Genomic DNA, 17,501 nt, shown 5'->3' on the forward strand with positions numbered 1-17,501 from the left:
AAGCTTTTTACAGCACAAGTCAGCATCATCATCCCCATTTTACAGATGGGGAAACTGGAGCAGAGAGTGGGGAGGTCACTCAGCAGCCCAGTGGTGTGGCTGGCAATAGACCCCAGGTCTCGTGATTCTGTTTGGTGTACCACTATATGGGATTAACTGGGATTATATCCTTTTGTGTTTGGGATTATCTTGGGGGGAGGAGGAGAAAGGCAATGAATGTCAGAATTCCATAACATTTTAAGATACGATGATATGGTAGTTAATGAATTCTTACTAAGCATTCACTAGTCAAAAAATAAAATAGACATGTTAAATCATCCAGGCAGTGCATGAAGTATAAGTGCTTCTGGGGAGGAGGCCCTTGATAAGATTGGATCCAGCTCCATTTAGGAACTGATTCAAATCTCAGTGATTTATTGGGTGTTGGATTAGGCATCTAGGTTCAATCCGCAACTGCCATTAGGCCATACATCAAACAGCTGGTGATCCATAGGGAGGAACTCCCCTGGAAGACTTTGGAATTGCATCTCAAATAAGGACTGTGTAGGGCTTTAATGTAGTTAATCCTCTGAAATATTTTCCCTATTTATTGATTCTGTAATGCATGAAAAGCACATCAACATTTAAAAATGAATATGTACTGATCTGCTGTTGTAGTCAAAAAAATTATATTTAGCTGATAGTTTTGCAGGAAAAACAGCCTGAAACAACCAGTTTCAATTATGGGGCTGAAACAGTAACTGTAGGAAATGAAAATATCCTAAGGTAACTCTAGTTTTTCTGGGCTGGTCTTTTTAGACTTCATCTCCTTAGTTTAAAATCATGACCAAAGTTTATTGGGCTTCAAAAGAAATCTTTTATCTTACTCAAAACATTTTTGCAGCAGAAAAAACAAAGCAAGGTAAACAACCATACTGGGATATGCTAGTCCATAAAAGCTTTTATGCTTCATTTACTGTCCTCCTGCATTTTCTTGGATTATACCCAGGAGAAGTGTGAAATGTGCACCTTCCCAAGAGACACTGGGTAATCACATGTGCTGTTTACTTAACCCATTCTTTCTTTATGTGTGAGCGGATATCTCTTGTGTGCACCTGAGGGGGGAAAAAGTTGTCTCAAGGAAACCAGAATCCTTTTTAGCAATACAGCTTCAGGACATTCACATTGTGTCTGCAACTTAAAGGTTGAAAAAACATTATATAATAGGCTCAAATGGGTCAAATGATTTGGGGCCTGAATCTCCTCTCCTTAGTTTGTGCCAGTGTGTAAGTCCAGAATGACTTCAGTGCAGTTGCACTGGGGTAACACTGCTGAAAGGGAGGGGAGCATCAGACACTTGAGTCAGAGCATGTATTCAGAGACAGGTTTAGCTTGAAATGTAACTACATAAGCACATTTCTGGGACTGTTTATTTCCCCTGCTGTTTTTCTTGAGCAAGACTTTATTATTTGTATAGTAGACTTCCGATAATCCGGCACCTTTGGGACCTAGGTGGTGTCGGATTATCGGATATGCCGGAGTATCAGGAGGTACTGCATACTCCCAACCCAATCCGTCTCCCTCCCCCCCCCCAAACTTATGCTCGGGTCCCAGAGCCGCCGGTACAGCCACACATCTCCCTCCAGGCACTGGGACACATGCACTGAGCGGCCGGCTTTTCAATTATCTTGCTGGGATGCCGTGTGCTACCCAATCCCCCTCCCCTTCCTCGGAGCCAAACACCTCCCCTGCCTGCTGTAACCCACGTGAGAGCGGCTGACCTGAGCGGTTCCGGGTTCCGTCCCGGTTCCGTCAGAGACGCTTGCCATTTTGATGCCGGATTATCGGGAGTGGCAGACAATTGGGTGCCAGACTATTGGAGTTTTACTGTTTATTTATTCGTGGATCCCAACCAAAATCCGGGCCCCATTGTGCTAGGTAACATATGAACATGTCATGAGAGACAATCACTGTTCCAAAGAGCTTGTAAGCTAAATAGTCAAGACCAAAATGCACGGTGAGGGGAGGGAACAAAGGCATAGAGACAATGGAGCAATTGGTACAAGGCTGAACTGTTGCCTTCCAATCTAATGCTCTATCCACTACACTATATTGCAAACATTAATCAGTGTTGTACTTCTGCAGTGTTATGCATAGTGCTTACCTGTAAACTGGAACAGTGCCTACCCTAGTTATCAAGAATAATGCTTTAGTAAATGAAATAATTTAGTGTTGGCATGCAACATATTGCTGACAGTAAATAGAGGGAGGTACAAGGGATACGGCAGATACTGGAGTCACTGTCTACATGTGCACAGTAAAATTGGTCAGCTAGTTATGGATCACCAATAAAAAACACTAAAAATGGGCCAAATGCCTCTTCCATGCTTAATACCAAGTGGCAAGTCTGGCACAATGATCCAAAGATGCTAATGTGGAAAAGTTGGAGCTGCCATGACAGACAGAGCCCCTTGGTTATCGAATTCTCTACTGCCCCTTAATCCCAAACAATATCTGTTGCAGGCCCCTAGGAATTTTGCTCTGATGGGCCTTCAGCCTCAATGCACTTGCTTGTAGCAGCTTCTGCAGTAAAATGCAGAGTGAAGGATGATCTCTCACTGGTAGCCAGACAAGTTCCTAGAGCATGAAATGATTTAAAAATTACTTAACAAGTCTTTGAATCATATCTGGCATCGGGGACCCATTATAATATGCTAAACCCTTGTGCACTATGCTCTTGTGTAAATCTGTCACACAAGATTTACTGAACACTAAACTGGTTGAAACCTGCATCCACACCCAGTCAGTTCCATCTATATTGCATTGCAGTAGTATAGACCAGTGCCACGCCAGGTCCAATGGGTCAGCACCACCTTACAACTAATGGTGCTGAAGTCTGGCTCTAGATTTAAAAGAATTAACTTGGATATTTGTCCTTTATATCAATAAGAACCCTGCTCTGTATTCCGTGCTACTGTAGAATGCAGTCTTATCCAGAAACAATAGTTTCTGACATCCTGAAACAATAGTTTTGAGAAACATGAACTAACTGAATTGTGAACTTTCAGATATAAAAAGATGATGGTTTAAACATCATAGGTTTTAGTTGTGACCACCTGGATTCTCATCAGTTCTTCTCTAAGCAAAAGACCTAGTATTTTACTTCATCTGCAACCCAGGTTAAACTCACTCACTTGCTGTGGGCAGTTGCAGAGCTCTACAATCTTTCCAATTGAGTGATTCATGAAATACACATCCTAACTTCATGTGGTACACTGGTAGAAATAATATATAATCCTAGCATTTCCTGTGTAGCCTCTTCATGATGAAACAGACCTAATACAAAATTACAGCTAGTCTCAGAAAGTAACAGTTATAGACAGATTGGCCCTATGTAGATTTAAAGAACTAAACCCCATACTATTTCTGTAGGTACTGTAAAACACTACCTAACAGCTGAATAGCCTTGAACAAAAAGATTCAGTATATTCTGGTGGAATGAAAATTAAATTAAATGTATGCTTTTATTTTTATTTCATGCCACAGATTGTACCTGATTATTATGTGATTCTATGAAGACTGCTAAGAATATTGAGACCCCTTTTTAAATTTAGAGGATAGGTATTATCAGCAGAGAATGGCTAATCAAAATAATAAATAGAGCTTTAGGCTAGAAATACCACAAGGATGATGGCAATTATCTCAGACTAATTCTGAAAGAATGTCTTGTAAATCTGGATAGGCTAGTGTTCAGTGTGGGAATAGTAACAACTGCATGCTAAGGAATTTCTTTTCCATTACAAGAAGTGTTGCTGTTGCAAAGTTAGGCTTGTGTCTGCAGAATCCACTGATAAGGATACCAGTGTGTGTTATCTATATTTGTCTGATACATGTCTAAGAATAATAATATGGGATCTGACTTCTGTTTCACCCTCACATACCGTATTTTCCGGCGTATAAGACGACTTTTGATGTTAAAAAACATCCCCCAAAAATCGGGGGTCGTCTTATACGCCGGGTATACAGCTTTGCGGCTTTGCAAAGCCTCGGGGGGGCTCTGGCTGCGGGGCAGCCCGGGCGCGCCGGGGCTGTCCCGCTGCCGGGGCGTCCTCAGAGGCTTTGCTCCCGGTGTCCCTGGTCTGCTGGAGACCGTCTCCAGCAGACCAGGGACACCAGGAGCAAAGCCGAGGAGGCGGAGGGGCGCTGGGGTATAAGACGAAACCCTATCTTTTAACTAAAAAATTAGGGGGTCGTCTTATACGCCCAGTAGCCTTATATGCCGGAAAATACAGTACTATACTATATTAGTTTCAGATAACATTCATGGTGAAATCTGATCTGTTTGTTGTGGGGCACTAGTATCAATATTCCAATTTTCACTTTGGGTAAGATTTAGATATCTTTATTCATATTATGATGTCATGGAGTAAATGGCGCATTAGAAGGTGTCCTCAAACTGAAAGATGTGATTTAGTGGAAACAGGAATTCCTGAGTTTTAGTTCCAGTTTTAGCTGTGGCTCCCTCTATAGTGTTGGTTAACCCTTCTTACATTAATTTCCCCTTCTGTATAATGCGGATAATAGTACTTACTAACTTCAATTGAGTAATGTGAGGATTATTTAATGTTTATAAAGTGCTTTGACATCAATATTACTATATAGGTATTAATGATTCTGAAACAATTTATCAAATGTTCTAACTTGTTTTTCTCCACTGCTTCATAGATGCATATATTTCAATGCCAAAAGGGACCATTGTGATTATCTGACTTCCTGTATTACGCTGACCATAGACCTTTTCCAAAACAATGACTAGAGCAGGCCTTTTGAAAAAACATCCAATCTTGATTTGAAAATTATTAGTGATTGAGAATCCATCACAACCCTTGGTAAATTGTTAATTATGTCCACTGACAAAAAATCTGCACATTATTTCCATTCTGAATTTGTCTAACTTCAACTGTGTGCACATCTCTCTCTCTCTCTCTCTCTCTCAGCACACATGCATCTGTATCAGATTTGGAAGCCTGATGATGCCTGTCCTACAGGTGATGTGATGGTTTAACTGAAGTTGAGGTGTTAAATCGATTTGCAGCTTTGTTTGTGGATATCTTTACACCCCAGGTTGAACCTTCCTAATCCAGCACTCTCTGCTCTGGCAGCATGTGTTGGTCCAGCATGACTTTAGTTAGTTGGATGTCCACTTCTCATGGGTGAGGCCAAGATTCCTGCAATCCCAGACATTTTGTTTACAGCCACCAGTCCTGGCTCTCACTGTTCTGTGCTGTTATTTAGCTCTAATTTATCCCTACATGTCTTCTAAGAGCCCAGTAAGCAGTATAAATGTTGGTAATGCTGCTAGACTATGTTATCCTTTATGGTTTGGCAAATTTTCTGGTTCAGCACCAGTCAAGTTCTGAGGGAGTTCTGGATTAGGGATGTAAGTGACTAGTCAACTATCCAATAATAAGCATATGCTTATCAGGTAGTCAGGTAGTGATTCGATTATCATTTCCCTCCCCCCCTCCCCCCCCATTGTTGCCTCTATCAGAGAGAGGCAGCAAGAGGCAGGGAGCAGGAGCTGGTGCTGGGGGGAGCTGGCTTAAAAGCCGGTTCTCCCCCAGCACCATCTCTATGGGGTGGGCAGAGAAGGCAGAGGCTAGCAAGGGACCAGGCGCGAGCTGGGAATCAGATGCTGTGCCTCTGCTTTTTCAACGTATTAAGAGCAGACAGGCTCTTAAAATGTTTAAAAGTCAGTGGTGCAACCAGGGGGACCAGGCGTGAGTCAGGAGAGCTGATTTCTGGCTTGCACAATTCCCCTAGCTACGCCTCTTCTTTGAAATGTATTAAGAGCCTGGTGGCTCTTATACATTTAAAAGGTAGAGCCACAGCTGCTATGGCTCTGCAGTTTCCCGCCTTATTGACTAATCAAGTGGTTGATGCAAATTCCATCAATTACTTGATTAGCTGTTTAAATGGAATTTAACATCCCTATACCGGTTTAGAGTTTCAACCTGTAGCTTAAATTGGTTCAGTTCCACGTGTCTTCCATATAAGACTGTCCTCACACTGAGGCCTTGTCTAACACTGGTTTAATAAATCAAATTTGACATCACATCTTTAAGTAAGATGGTGCAAACTTGTGTATAGGATTAACTTTTTGAAAACCTTTTTCTAATTGAACCTTCTTAGAAAAAACAGAATTAGGATTTTATGTGTTCATAGAGATCTCTATGTGGAGAAAAGATGGTCTTGTGGTTAAGCCACAGGATAATCAAGAGACTTGGTTTCTACTTCTAGCTTTCCCATTGCTGTGCTTTGCATCCTTGGGCAAATCACTTCACTTTTTTGTTCTTCAGTTTTCTTGGCTGTAAATTGAATTTTTTTACCTCACAGGCGTGTTGTTAATGAAGCTTTAATGAAGTAATGTTTGTAAAATGCTTTAAGAAGCTAAGGTCTGGTCTACACTTAAAAGACTTGCCAGCATATTGATGATGTTGTTTAGGGGGGTGATTTTTGCTGATATAGCTGAGGCAGCAAAAGCTTTATGTAATTATAAAGTGGCAAAACAGGCTTTTTTGCCAGGGTAGCTTTATTTCCCTTGGGAAACTGGTATAAGCAATACTGGCAAAAGGACATTTTTGCTATGATCAGCTAGGTCTACAAATGACCTTGTCTATAAATGTAGGCAAGATCTAAGAATGCAAATGCTATAGACATACCTAGAATTAGAAGTGGTAGCATTGCTTGACTTGAGTTACTACTTGCAGATGCGCTACATACTATAGCCTTCATTACATAGATGTTATCTGTCTTCATGAAGTTAAGCCTATTACATGTTGTGTTATTGTCTGGTTTGTTTTGTGTCTGTAGAAACTCAGCACAGTCTTAATCTTTATGGCAAATCTGTTGTGACAGAAGAGTAAGTGCAGAAGGAGCATTAGGATGCATGAAAACATTAGCATTCATTTATTTTGGCTCCCTTTCCATTGGATTTGCTGGCAGCTATCCTGTTGTCCTAATGAGAGCTGCACAAGGGTTAAGACACTATTTCCGCTTGCTTTAGTTTTAATGTGAGTAATTTATTAGTTAACAATAAGAAATGACTGTAGTGGCGCAGCTGCTTCCCTCTAGCTGGGCATTAAGGTGTTGCCAGTTGTCCCATTTTCAGGCCGACAAGATGTGTTTGTGGAATGTGTTTGTGTGGATAATTTAAAATAATGGATTTGAAAGTCCCTTTCTTTTCTATCATGCTGAAACAGGGTTTTTCAGAATGAACATCTATTTTTCTCAAACAGGAAATGCCCTAAAGTACTCTATATTATGACATGGATCAGGCAGCTCAATGGAAAAGGCAGTGGTTTTTAAAAAGTGTGTAATATAAAGAATAGGAAAAAGAGAATTTAACATAATGCCTTTGAAAATGCTCTAAGAAGTTTATGGACCAAAGGACTTTATGATTTGCTTATATATGTGTTTTATATAATTTCTGTGTTGTTAAGGCACAATCATTCCAGATTAGATACGAGTTTATTTGGAAAATATACAGTAAAACAACTGTTAACAAATTTCTGAAGTACAGATTGAGGGAGTGCAAGGAAGGGCAGAATTAAGGTTGTTTGGGAATGTTCTAAACTTAGAGGGTTTTTTTTCCCCTTCTGTTTTAAACTGTAACAATTCTTGATATTCATACATACTTAGCTAATTTAGTTTAAAATTAACAAGATTATTGGCTGTTTACTATGTTTTTAAAAAAAATATGGCATCAATACATAGTGTCATTTTCAGCATCTTTTCTCCACTGGAAAATACTTTGAACAACAGCTTCAAAGAAAAATTCCTGTATATTCTGAAAGTAATCACTCACAAAAACTTTGTGCTTAAGAATAGTGAATACAGGGATTACATATGGTCATTAAAATCTTGATGAATTACAGTTTATTATCTTCATATCTATCCACTGCGTTCTCATGGATGCTTAACAAAAAAAATCTGAATTTCAAATCAGAGTAAATCAAATTCACTTAATAGCTTTTGAGGTACAGGCCATTTATAAAATAAATGTAAAAAAAATTATCCTAAACCTTTTGGAGTAAATCTGGTAATTTTTGGATCAATCCAATTTTGCCTGCCAAAGTAAAAGGTTAAAAATAAGAGTTTATAATGGAACCTGAGTGCAACCTTAATAAGAGAAGATGATATTGTTATCCCTTTTTGATCTGAGTAGCTAATCAGTTTCACGACCATGGGGATGGTTCAGATAGACGTATAAGTTGCTGATGGCATCTGTTATTTTCTTGGATGCAATGCTATTAATTTACAAGAAATGTGCAAAGTCCTGCTTTTCCAAGAATGGGAGGAATCAGAATAAAAAAGAGTCATTTCTTGGTTTATATGGCCCAGTCTTCTCTCAGCCAATACCCCTGACTCAGAACATTTTTCTAGGCTTTTTTTTTCAGGCTCATACTATAGTTACAGCTACTGCTTGTCTTTCTTGCTGCCTTTGAGTTTCTTGTCTGTTCTCTCCTGCTACGTTGTTCCCCCACACGTTAATGGTGCTGGAACAGTTTTTATAGTGAGAGTGTTGTATGCCATTGAATAAAACTGTAAACCTTGTATATGATGGAAACCACTTCAAGCCAGGGGGTGATGCAGCACCCTCCCTCCAGCCCCGCTCCCCTACTTCCAGCACCCATGTCCCACATGTATCTGGTCAGAACTATGCCCAATGGAACTATCCACCCATATGTTGCTAGTTTCTGGGCAGACTAGATTATGTAAATGTTTTAGGTATAGCACCTTACCTGTGTGTTCACACCACATTTTAAATGAGGCTGTAATTCAACCCATATCAATGTTTAACCCAGCTCATAACAATATCATCCATCCATGATATTATAGAAAAGGCACTGACTGTGTCATTTTAAAGGGAGCCTAATAGTAAATAATGGTTAGCTGGTGTTGAGGAATCTGATTAATATGCATAAAATTAGCATGTTCTGCCTTTTCCTGCTCCACATACAATTATCTGCTCATTGATTGTGGGAACACCTGCCAAAATGTGCATTCATTCGTTTATAGCAATTATGGGCAACAAAGTGAGCAAAATACTTCATCTTAGATTAATATATTTGTATATGTTTCTATAAATGGCATCATGTCCCAGGACTTTAGCACAAACTTTTAGTCGGTGGATGTAGCTCATGAATATGCAAAATAAAAACCCTTCCACCACCCCATCATTGGTGGTATAACAAATTTTGACTTTAAACCAAGAATCACTATCTAAATGGGTTTTGTATTTTGTTCTGTAACCCCCACATCATCATTGGTAGGAATAATATTTAGGCATTTCTGTTCCCTTACCAAAAACCAGCTGACTTAAAGGAGAAAATGAGTTGCTAGAATTGTGACTTTTATCCTGTGGAAACTAACCAAGGAAGATCCGCCTCAGGAGTTTGTGATTATGTTACCCTGACATTCTTCTCATCACACCCTCACATTACAGTTTACAGGTACACCACTGGGTTTGAACGATGTGTACGGTATTCAATGTCATGTTAGGTAGGTCCAGTTTCTAGCTGGTAGGAGTAAGATTTTTAAGTTTGTTTTATTTTTTCCAGTCTTCCCAATTTTTTTCCTCCTCTTTCCATAGGCCCATCAGGAGCTTGCAAAATGGAGGGCATGCTGCTCAGTTTTACATGTCAGTTCTTTGCTACAGGAGAGCCACAGAACACTTCTGAGTTTCTGTGTCTTGCTATCTAGCTTTTGGTTTTTTTTTATGAAGTCTTTGACCAGAACTGAGCACAGTCTGAACTTCAAAGGTGCTGCTTATAGATTTTACAGGTTAAACTATTTGTAGGAATTTAAATATTTAGATATGTGTAAGATAGCATATACAGCCAAAAAAAAGCATAATAAAGAACTTCACAAATGTATAGAAAGTAAATGTATGTTCCAGAAACATACATATGCCTTAACCATAGCAGAATCTGTCCAGTATCTATTTTTTAGCAGTTGAGAGGAACTAATTGACAATGTGGGAATAATAAGAAAGTTTGGAACCAGTGATTTCAAGCTAATTAAACTCTGCATAGGCAGGGATGGGGTCATTGTTATATAAAACAGCACAAGGATATGAATATTTAATTTAAAGAAAGCAAATGTAAAGGAATTAAGAAATCTAGGGTGAGAGTCTGTATTGTGCCTCAAAGTGGAGCACAGATCTCACAACCCAGGATGATAGGTATAGGGTTACCAAGTAGTCATAAAAAAAATACTGGACACGCTTCATGGGGGGGGGGGGAGGGACCAGCCAGGAGGGGAGCGGTGTTGGCCGGGGGCAGGGGGCGGGAAACAGAGCTAATGGGGTGGCGGGAGGAAACAGGGCTGGCTGGGGGAGATGACGGGGCCAACAGGAAGCAGGGCTGGTTGGTGGGGGGGGGGTCGGGCGGAACGGAGCTGGCCGCAGGATGTGGGAGGGGGGCGACTAGTGGGTGTGGAGCTGGCTGGGGGAGCTCAGGAGGAGAAGGAGGAGGGGAGAACTGGCCGCCGGAAGCAGGGCTGGCGGGAGGTGCAGCGGGGCTGGTTGGGGAAGATCTGGAGCAGGAACCGGACAGAGGGAGGCAGAGCTGGTGGGGGGGGGGAGGGAGGGAGGGACTGGTCAGGGAAGACCGGGAGGAGAAAGTCAGGGAGAATCAACCAACTGGCTGGCTAGGAGGAGACGGGGAGTGAATCAGCCGACGGGGAGCAGGACTGACCGGGGCTGTGCTCCCATCCCGCGCAAGTCAGTAGAAAGGAGAGCAGCAGAAAAGCAGACTTTGACTCCCTCAGGGAACTGATGGACAGTATCCCCTGGGAGGCTAATATGAAGGGGAAAAGGAGAGCTGGCAGTATTTTAAAGAAGTCTTATTGAAGGCACAGGAACCAACCATCCCAATGTGCAGTAAATATGGCAGGGGACCAACTTGGCTTAACAGAAACACTAAAAATGAAAGTGTCTGATATTTAGGCTGGATGGGCTTTTTAATGATTTTGGCTTTGTTCCTGCTGTGAATTTTACCCATAATTTTATAAATAAATAAATTGTGAAAAAATCAACTGTGGGCACCAAATTAAGCTTGCAAAAATGAAGAGTTGGTTTGAAAATCAAGCCCATGTTGAGTAAGAGAGAAGCTAAAACAGAGTTTATGCTTAAAAGAACCCCAGTGATACAAGGATTAATTTTTTCCTTGGTCTAACAGAAAAATTCCCATAATTTAAAACTAGCTCTTTTAATGTAAACTTTTAATCTAACTAAAGAACACTAAAACAGATGCCTCCCAATAACATTCTGGAAAAACTATGTGGTATAGAAACAAATAATCTATATCTATAACACAATTTTTATTCTTCATTCCAGTATTGTAGTGAAAAGCAATGGTGGGTGTGAGAGAGACATCTAGCTATGCTTAGTCTAATGTAGAATTAAGTATTTTATGTGTGTTTTATATGAACTTTGGAGTCTAGGTTTAGTCCATTTTTTTAAAAAAAAATCTTCAATTGTACTTTGGTTTTAGGAGTTTTATATCTTCAGTATGGAGATGAAACAAAACAATTAAGGATGCCGAATGAAATTACAAGTACAGACACTATTCGCGCCCTCTTCGTAAGTGCCTTCCCCCAGCAGCTGACAATGAAAATGCTGGAGTCTCCTAGTGTTGCCATTTACATCAAGGATGAAAGCAGGAATATATACTATGAACTAAATGATGTAAGGTAGGTAAAGTATATTTGGAAGTACATTCGGTGTTTTTTTTCTACAGCGCATCAATAGTATGAAAAATCATTAAGCTGATATCTTACAAATATCAGGTCTGACATATTGAGACAAGTTCAGTAATGTCTGAATAATTTGGGCTTTTCACAGTTTGACATGTGCCTTAAACTATATGTACCACATCTGTTGCGTAATCTGTATATGTATGTTATACTTTATTAAGTATTTGTGCAATACAGATAAGTTTGGTTAGCTTTTACAAAGTTGCCTTACAACAGATCCATGTCTCTGCTGGCAGAAAACCTGATGTAAGGTGGGAGAAGAATTGTGAATTTTCTGGGGCACAGTGTTGGCAGAAAAGGAGTGTCGTAGATCAGAGCTCTAGCTTCCATGGGACTGGACAATTGGATACCTGCCACTGCTTCATTAATACAAATTATTATGATTATTATTTGTTATTATTTTATATTAGCTCAGCCAGTACTGCATACAAAGCATACTGTTAAATCCTGGTTTGAGTGTGTATGTATATGTCTTCTGTTGGATGGAATCAGAGCCACTCAAACATGTTTCTTAATCCCTGAACTTCTGACACCAATTGGCATCTGTGCCTTTGGAGCAGAAGTATTGGAATGTTAATCCATAACCACCAAGAATTTCCCAATGGCCTATGTGCACAACAGTTACAACCATGTAGATGGCCATAGGCTTGTTACGGTGTGAAAAATAGTGCAGGGCTATGTGACATATATTTATACCAAACTATTCATAAGGTAGTATATGATAAATATTAGAAAAGACATAATATTACAAGAGCGAAGCAGAAGAGAAAGAGAGCCAGAAGGAAAAATATTCAGCTCTAACTGCAGTCATATAGTGAATGCAAAACATATGTGCAAATAAAAAAATACACAAATGTGTACCTGTTACCAGAAAAGTTACAGGTGGAGTGGGATGGAATGGAATATGGTGTGAAATACAATTCCATTCACAGATCAAATGTGCTGAATTATACTATGTTTCCTTAAAACACTACTGTACTTCAAGCTGTCATATTTCTACAGGATTTCTATGGAGCAAATTTTTAAACCAAATTTGACATTAGTTGGGTGACCTCTCTCAACCATCATTTTAGATATAGAAAAGAGAAATTAAGTTTGGTCCAGTTCAAGAAATTACCTCACCCACCTTGCCTCTATATATGGCATCATCATTTGTGAGCTAAGAGTGAACTGGGAAATTAGAGAAGTTTCCTTGCAATGAAAAATACATTAACCAAGAAAAATTCCACATCCAAGGAGAGAGCAGAATTCTCTAGTTTAGATTCTTCACACAGATCTCTAAGCAGAATTTTATCCTTGCCTTACATGCAACATCTTTACTTTCGGCTTCAAATGTTATTTAATTATACAGACAATAAACATTGTTCCCAAATTGTTCACTAACTAAAAGTAGACTTTCCACCCTATTAGATACTGATATTATCTAAAATTGCATATTTGTGTGGCACAAAAGAGTTTATGTTGCCATAAATAAACTAAGAACTTAAACTTGCTGCAGGGTAGGTATTTTCATGTGCATTCTACATGTAGTTAACTCTCATCAACTTTAAACTTCTCCTTAACCATACATTTCTCAAACAGATAGGACTGATCTGTCTGTTAAACTATGTGGGTTTTTTTAATAGGCCACTTAAATCTACAGAAGCAGTGCAAGTTCTGACTAGTTACAGATTCAAAGCAACCACTGACTAGTATGACTTTAAAAGAAAGAAATTAGAGCAGCCCAAGTATGCTTCACTTAATTTTTTTTTTAAATGATAATCCCAATGATTAAGATCAGGCCACTAAACATGTAGCTGCACCTGGAGGGAAAGTATTCAAGTCTTGTATGCAAATTCTCTTGAAATTGCTCCTGCAAAATGAAAGGAATCACAATTTTAAAAGGATGTTAGTGTGTTTAGGTTGTTGCTGTTAGTTAGATTGTTGCTGATTAGAATTGAACAAGAAATAAGCAGGACTCCGTGCAAATTTTTAATCTATGGAATTATTATAAGGTAATAATCTTTTAATCTATAATAATCTTACAATATATGAATTATTATAAAGTAATAACGAGACTAATGTGAAATGTCTGCCATCTGATTGTTGTCTGAATGAGTCAGTTTTTAAAAAAGACTTGTGAATGACAAGACTGGATTAAGCTAAAAATCTGTTGGTGTTTTCTTCTAACAATTTGCATCAAAATTTTGTAGTTGATTTTATCAAAGCTGTTCTTTCTTTTAAAAAAAAAACAAAAAAAATTGGAGGCATGAAAATTTGTTTTTACATTTGCAGATGACTTCTTAGTCACTGAAATTTGTTCAGTTTGGTGAACAAACTGCAACTTACATTTGCCTCAAGAATAATTTCGAAGGAGACTTTTTATTTTGATTTGTGCTGGTTAGAATAGCAGAAAAGTGTGTCTTTGTGTAGGGTGCACAGTAAAGCATTTAAATATTAGCTTAAGCACTTTTGAGTGCATTGTAAATACTGGAGCTTTATTATCTTAGAAAATGTTTTCACACTGTGATCAGGATCTTGAAAGAAACTCACTCCCACCTGATTTTATGGGTGTGGAGCGGAACTGAAAGAATACTTCTCGTGGGAAAGAGAATGGAAGCACGTTTTTGTTGTTTGTTTGTCTATTTTATAGCAGTAGGGTTGTTTGGTTTTGTTTTTGTTTTTTGGTCAGTTGCAACAATATTGTGATGATGGTTGGTCCTGCTGTGAGGGCAGGAGACTGGACCTCGAGGTCCCTTCCAGTTCTAGTATTCTATGATTCTTGGGTTGATGTCTGTTGCCTGAATTCATAGGACAAGCAAAGGAAATGTCTAAAATAAAACTCCTTTCATCTGCTACCATTGTTGATGTTTTTGATTCCAGGAACATTCAGGACAGATCTTTCCTTAAAGTTTACAACAAAGATCCTGCACACGCATTTAATCATACATCCAGAACTGTAAATGGAGATATAAGGGTAAGTGCCAGAGTTGATTTATATTTATTTTTGTTTTATCTTCTGTTTTCTATGTGAAATGTTTACACTAACATATACAAGAATGTATACATACTGCAAGGGGACTACATTGATTCATGATACTAACTCATTTATTGATCTTTTACTTCAGTCTTTGTCACTGCTAACACTGAGTAACAGCTCTCTGATTCCTTATTCATTCACATTAAAAAACCGAAATTTCAGCACAATCTTTTTAGTCATTTGTTTCAGAATACAAATTGAGATCTTATTCATTAGTGAGCACCAAATTCTTTCTTCCTTTATCAACAAAGCAAAATATGGTTTACTTTTATTCTATTAGTCGTGAAACTCTTTGCCTTTGAATTTGCCAAGGAAGTTCTGAAATTTATTTTTGTTGTTTTCTTTTTTGTTTAAATGTAATATATAGGAAATAATAAAATCATATTAAGCCTTCAAGGTCAAAGAAGGATTCAGTTACTAACAGGTGTACTGCTTGGTTTTTAGTAACTTATAAATGCTCCAAAGCAGATGAGAAACTAGGGGGGGGGGGGGAATTAGTTTATAATTATGCATCTGGTTTGTGGTTTCACAATTTTTTTGCATCTGTCACAGTGCTTTGTTTTTTGGGTCTGATTATATTTAAGCACTTTTGTAGTTGTAACAGGGAAGGGCATTGTTGTTTCAGTACAGTTGTAATAGTCATTTATTTTCCTGCAGTATTTTCAAACAACTCTCCTATAATTACTTTAAAAGTTGAATTTTAAAACATCATAAAACAATCTCTATGATGGGTCAGAAAATCCATTTCCCTGATTATTCACCTCACTGCAGGCTAAAAAGCTGTATATAGAATGGGAGCAACGTATTTAGCCAGTTTGATAAATTGCTGTTTGTTTCCTGCAAGGTGTTGAGAATCCTGAACTGTTATTGACTCCTATAGAGGCATAACCAGATATAGCTGAGTTATATCCTTAATATCTTAGGACAAGGCACATTTTCAGTGCTTATAGTAAGTATGTTAACCATTATAATAATAATGCATTGATATTACAATCATTAGGTCTAAAATGTTATTGTCCCACAAGAAAGATGGGCTAAATTTAACATTTGTGTGTGTTGTGTACTGCACATGCGTTTTGCTAATGTGTATCCCAAAGCAAAATGTCAGCAATCTGGATTACTTCTTTGGCCCCGTTTCAGATATTTACTATCTAATAAAGTTGTTTCAAATACAAATGTTGGCTCTCTATAAAAACAGTGGTTACAGTTTTTCTGGTTCACTTTAAAATGTAGAAATGTGCACCTAAGATTATGTCCACAGATTAAATACTGACTAGAGGTAAACTCTTTCCCTCTGGCCAAAGTAGTGTGTCATTCCACAATATAGGTGACCCCCTCTATACTAGCGTTGGGGGTTGGACTAGATGACATCTTAAGCACTCTTCCAGCCCTATGTTTCTAAGATTATGTGATTTATTTTACCATGTTCTGCTCTGCTCTCTGAGGTGGTTATGTGAGTTGGTTTCTTCCCAGTGGTGGCATTTAAAAAATCTTCGTATCTCCCACGCATAGTTATTTCCTGGTCTGTAGCCAGTTTACCTGGTGATGTGCTCTTGTTAGATCTCATAAGGTCAGTGGAGTTGGGTTTGGTTAGCTCCTGTATGGGTGACTCAACTATCTTTTCAATTTGAGAGGAAGTCCCGTTAAGTCAGTGTTCAGGAAGCTGGTGAGGCAGAATAGGGAAGCCTGCAAAGAAACACTTGATTTTATGGATGTGATCATGTGAATATATATGGTGGAGAGAGAGAACCCAAGAGTAAGACTGAATTAATTTTGGAGCTGCATGGAGGCAGACAGATGTAGGATATGGAAAATGTGTGAGTGGGTGGAAAATGTATCACTCTAGTCTTCCTACTCTTACCATAGTGATATTTGTGCTTGAATAAATTGAAACTAACTTCACTAAAATGAGAGGAGAGGAAGGAGTAATGACTGTGAACACAGAGCTTAGCATTACAGGTGCTATGTTTTAGTAAGTGTAGAGATAAGGCAATTATTGCCTGTTCTGTTTTTAGGAAGTTACTTTTGAGATGTGAATCTGCACCATATGAAGGCAAATCTCGTCACACATCTTTTGTGTTATACTTAGGATTGGCTGAATTCAATGTTTATTTTTATAATGTTGATGAATAATAGCAATGTTCATTTTAAAGCTTTTTCCTAATTTTATTATTTAAATTTTCTCAGATATGTGAAATTATGGAGGGGCTCTGACAATAATTAATGCCAGTAGACACTGAGACTCAAATAGTTAAAGCTTTTATAGCCATCAAAAATAAATTGCCAACATTACATATCATAATACACAAAGTATCCTTAAATCAAAATCTCTTATGTTCTCAAGATACATTTTTCTTACCTGTCAATAGATTTAAATAGTCTCTATGCAGCTTGCTGGCATGTCACCCTTGTAACTATTGTTTTTAATTTTTGTTTAACTGACTTCCTTATTTTTGATGGCTCCCTTTCTAAAATTCAGTACTGCTATGGTGGGCTTCTTTAGCATATGTCCCCAAAAGAAGGGTGTTACATGTAATTATATTATGTTTGCTATGAACTGATCTCCTGGAACAAATCTTTTGCTCTACTTAGGACTGACTCAAGAATTGCCTCTCCCCTTGTGGGTTCCAAGATAAGCTGTTCCAAGAAGCAGTCATTTATGATGTCAAGAAATTTTATCTCC

At 38.5% G+C, this 17,501-nt stretch overlaps 1 protein-coding gene across 14 annotated transcripts in view; it reads left to right on the forward strand.

The window, feature by feature from the left end:
• The window catches only part of KIAA1217 (KIAA1217 ortholog), a 549,474-nt gene that overhangs the window by 428,064 nt on the left and 103,909 nt on the right, over positions 1 to 17,501 (forward strand). For all 14 annotated transcript variants that reach the window (XM_075922523.1, XM_075922529.1, XM_075922524.1 and 11 more), the window contains 2 exons: positions 11,538 to 11,736; positions 14,662 to 14,755. In XM_075922523.1, the coding sequence (XP_075778638.1) occupies positions 11,538 to 11,736; positions 14,662 to 14,755 (293 nt within the window). The remainder of the gene's footprint in view (positions 1 to 11,537; positions 11,737 to 14,661; positions 14,756 to 17,501) is intronic.

The sequence above is a fragment of the Pelodiscus sinensis genome, chromosome 2 (assembly GCF_049634645.1).
Source record: "Pelodiscus sinensis isolate JC-2024 chromosome 2, ASM4963464v1, whole genome shotgun sequence".
NCBI lineage: Eukaryota > Metazoa > Chordata > Testudines > Trionychidae > Pelodiscus > Pelodiscus sinensis.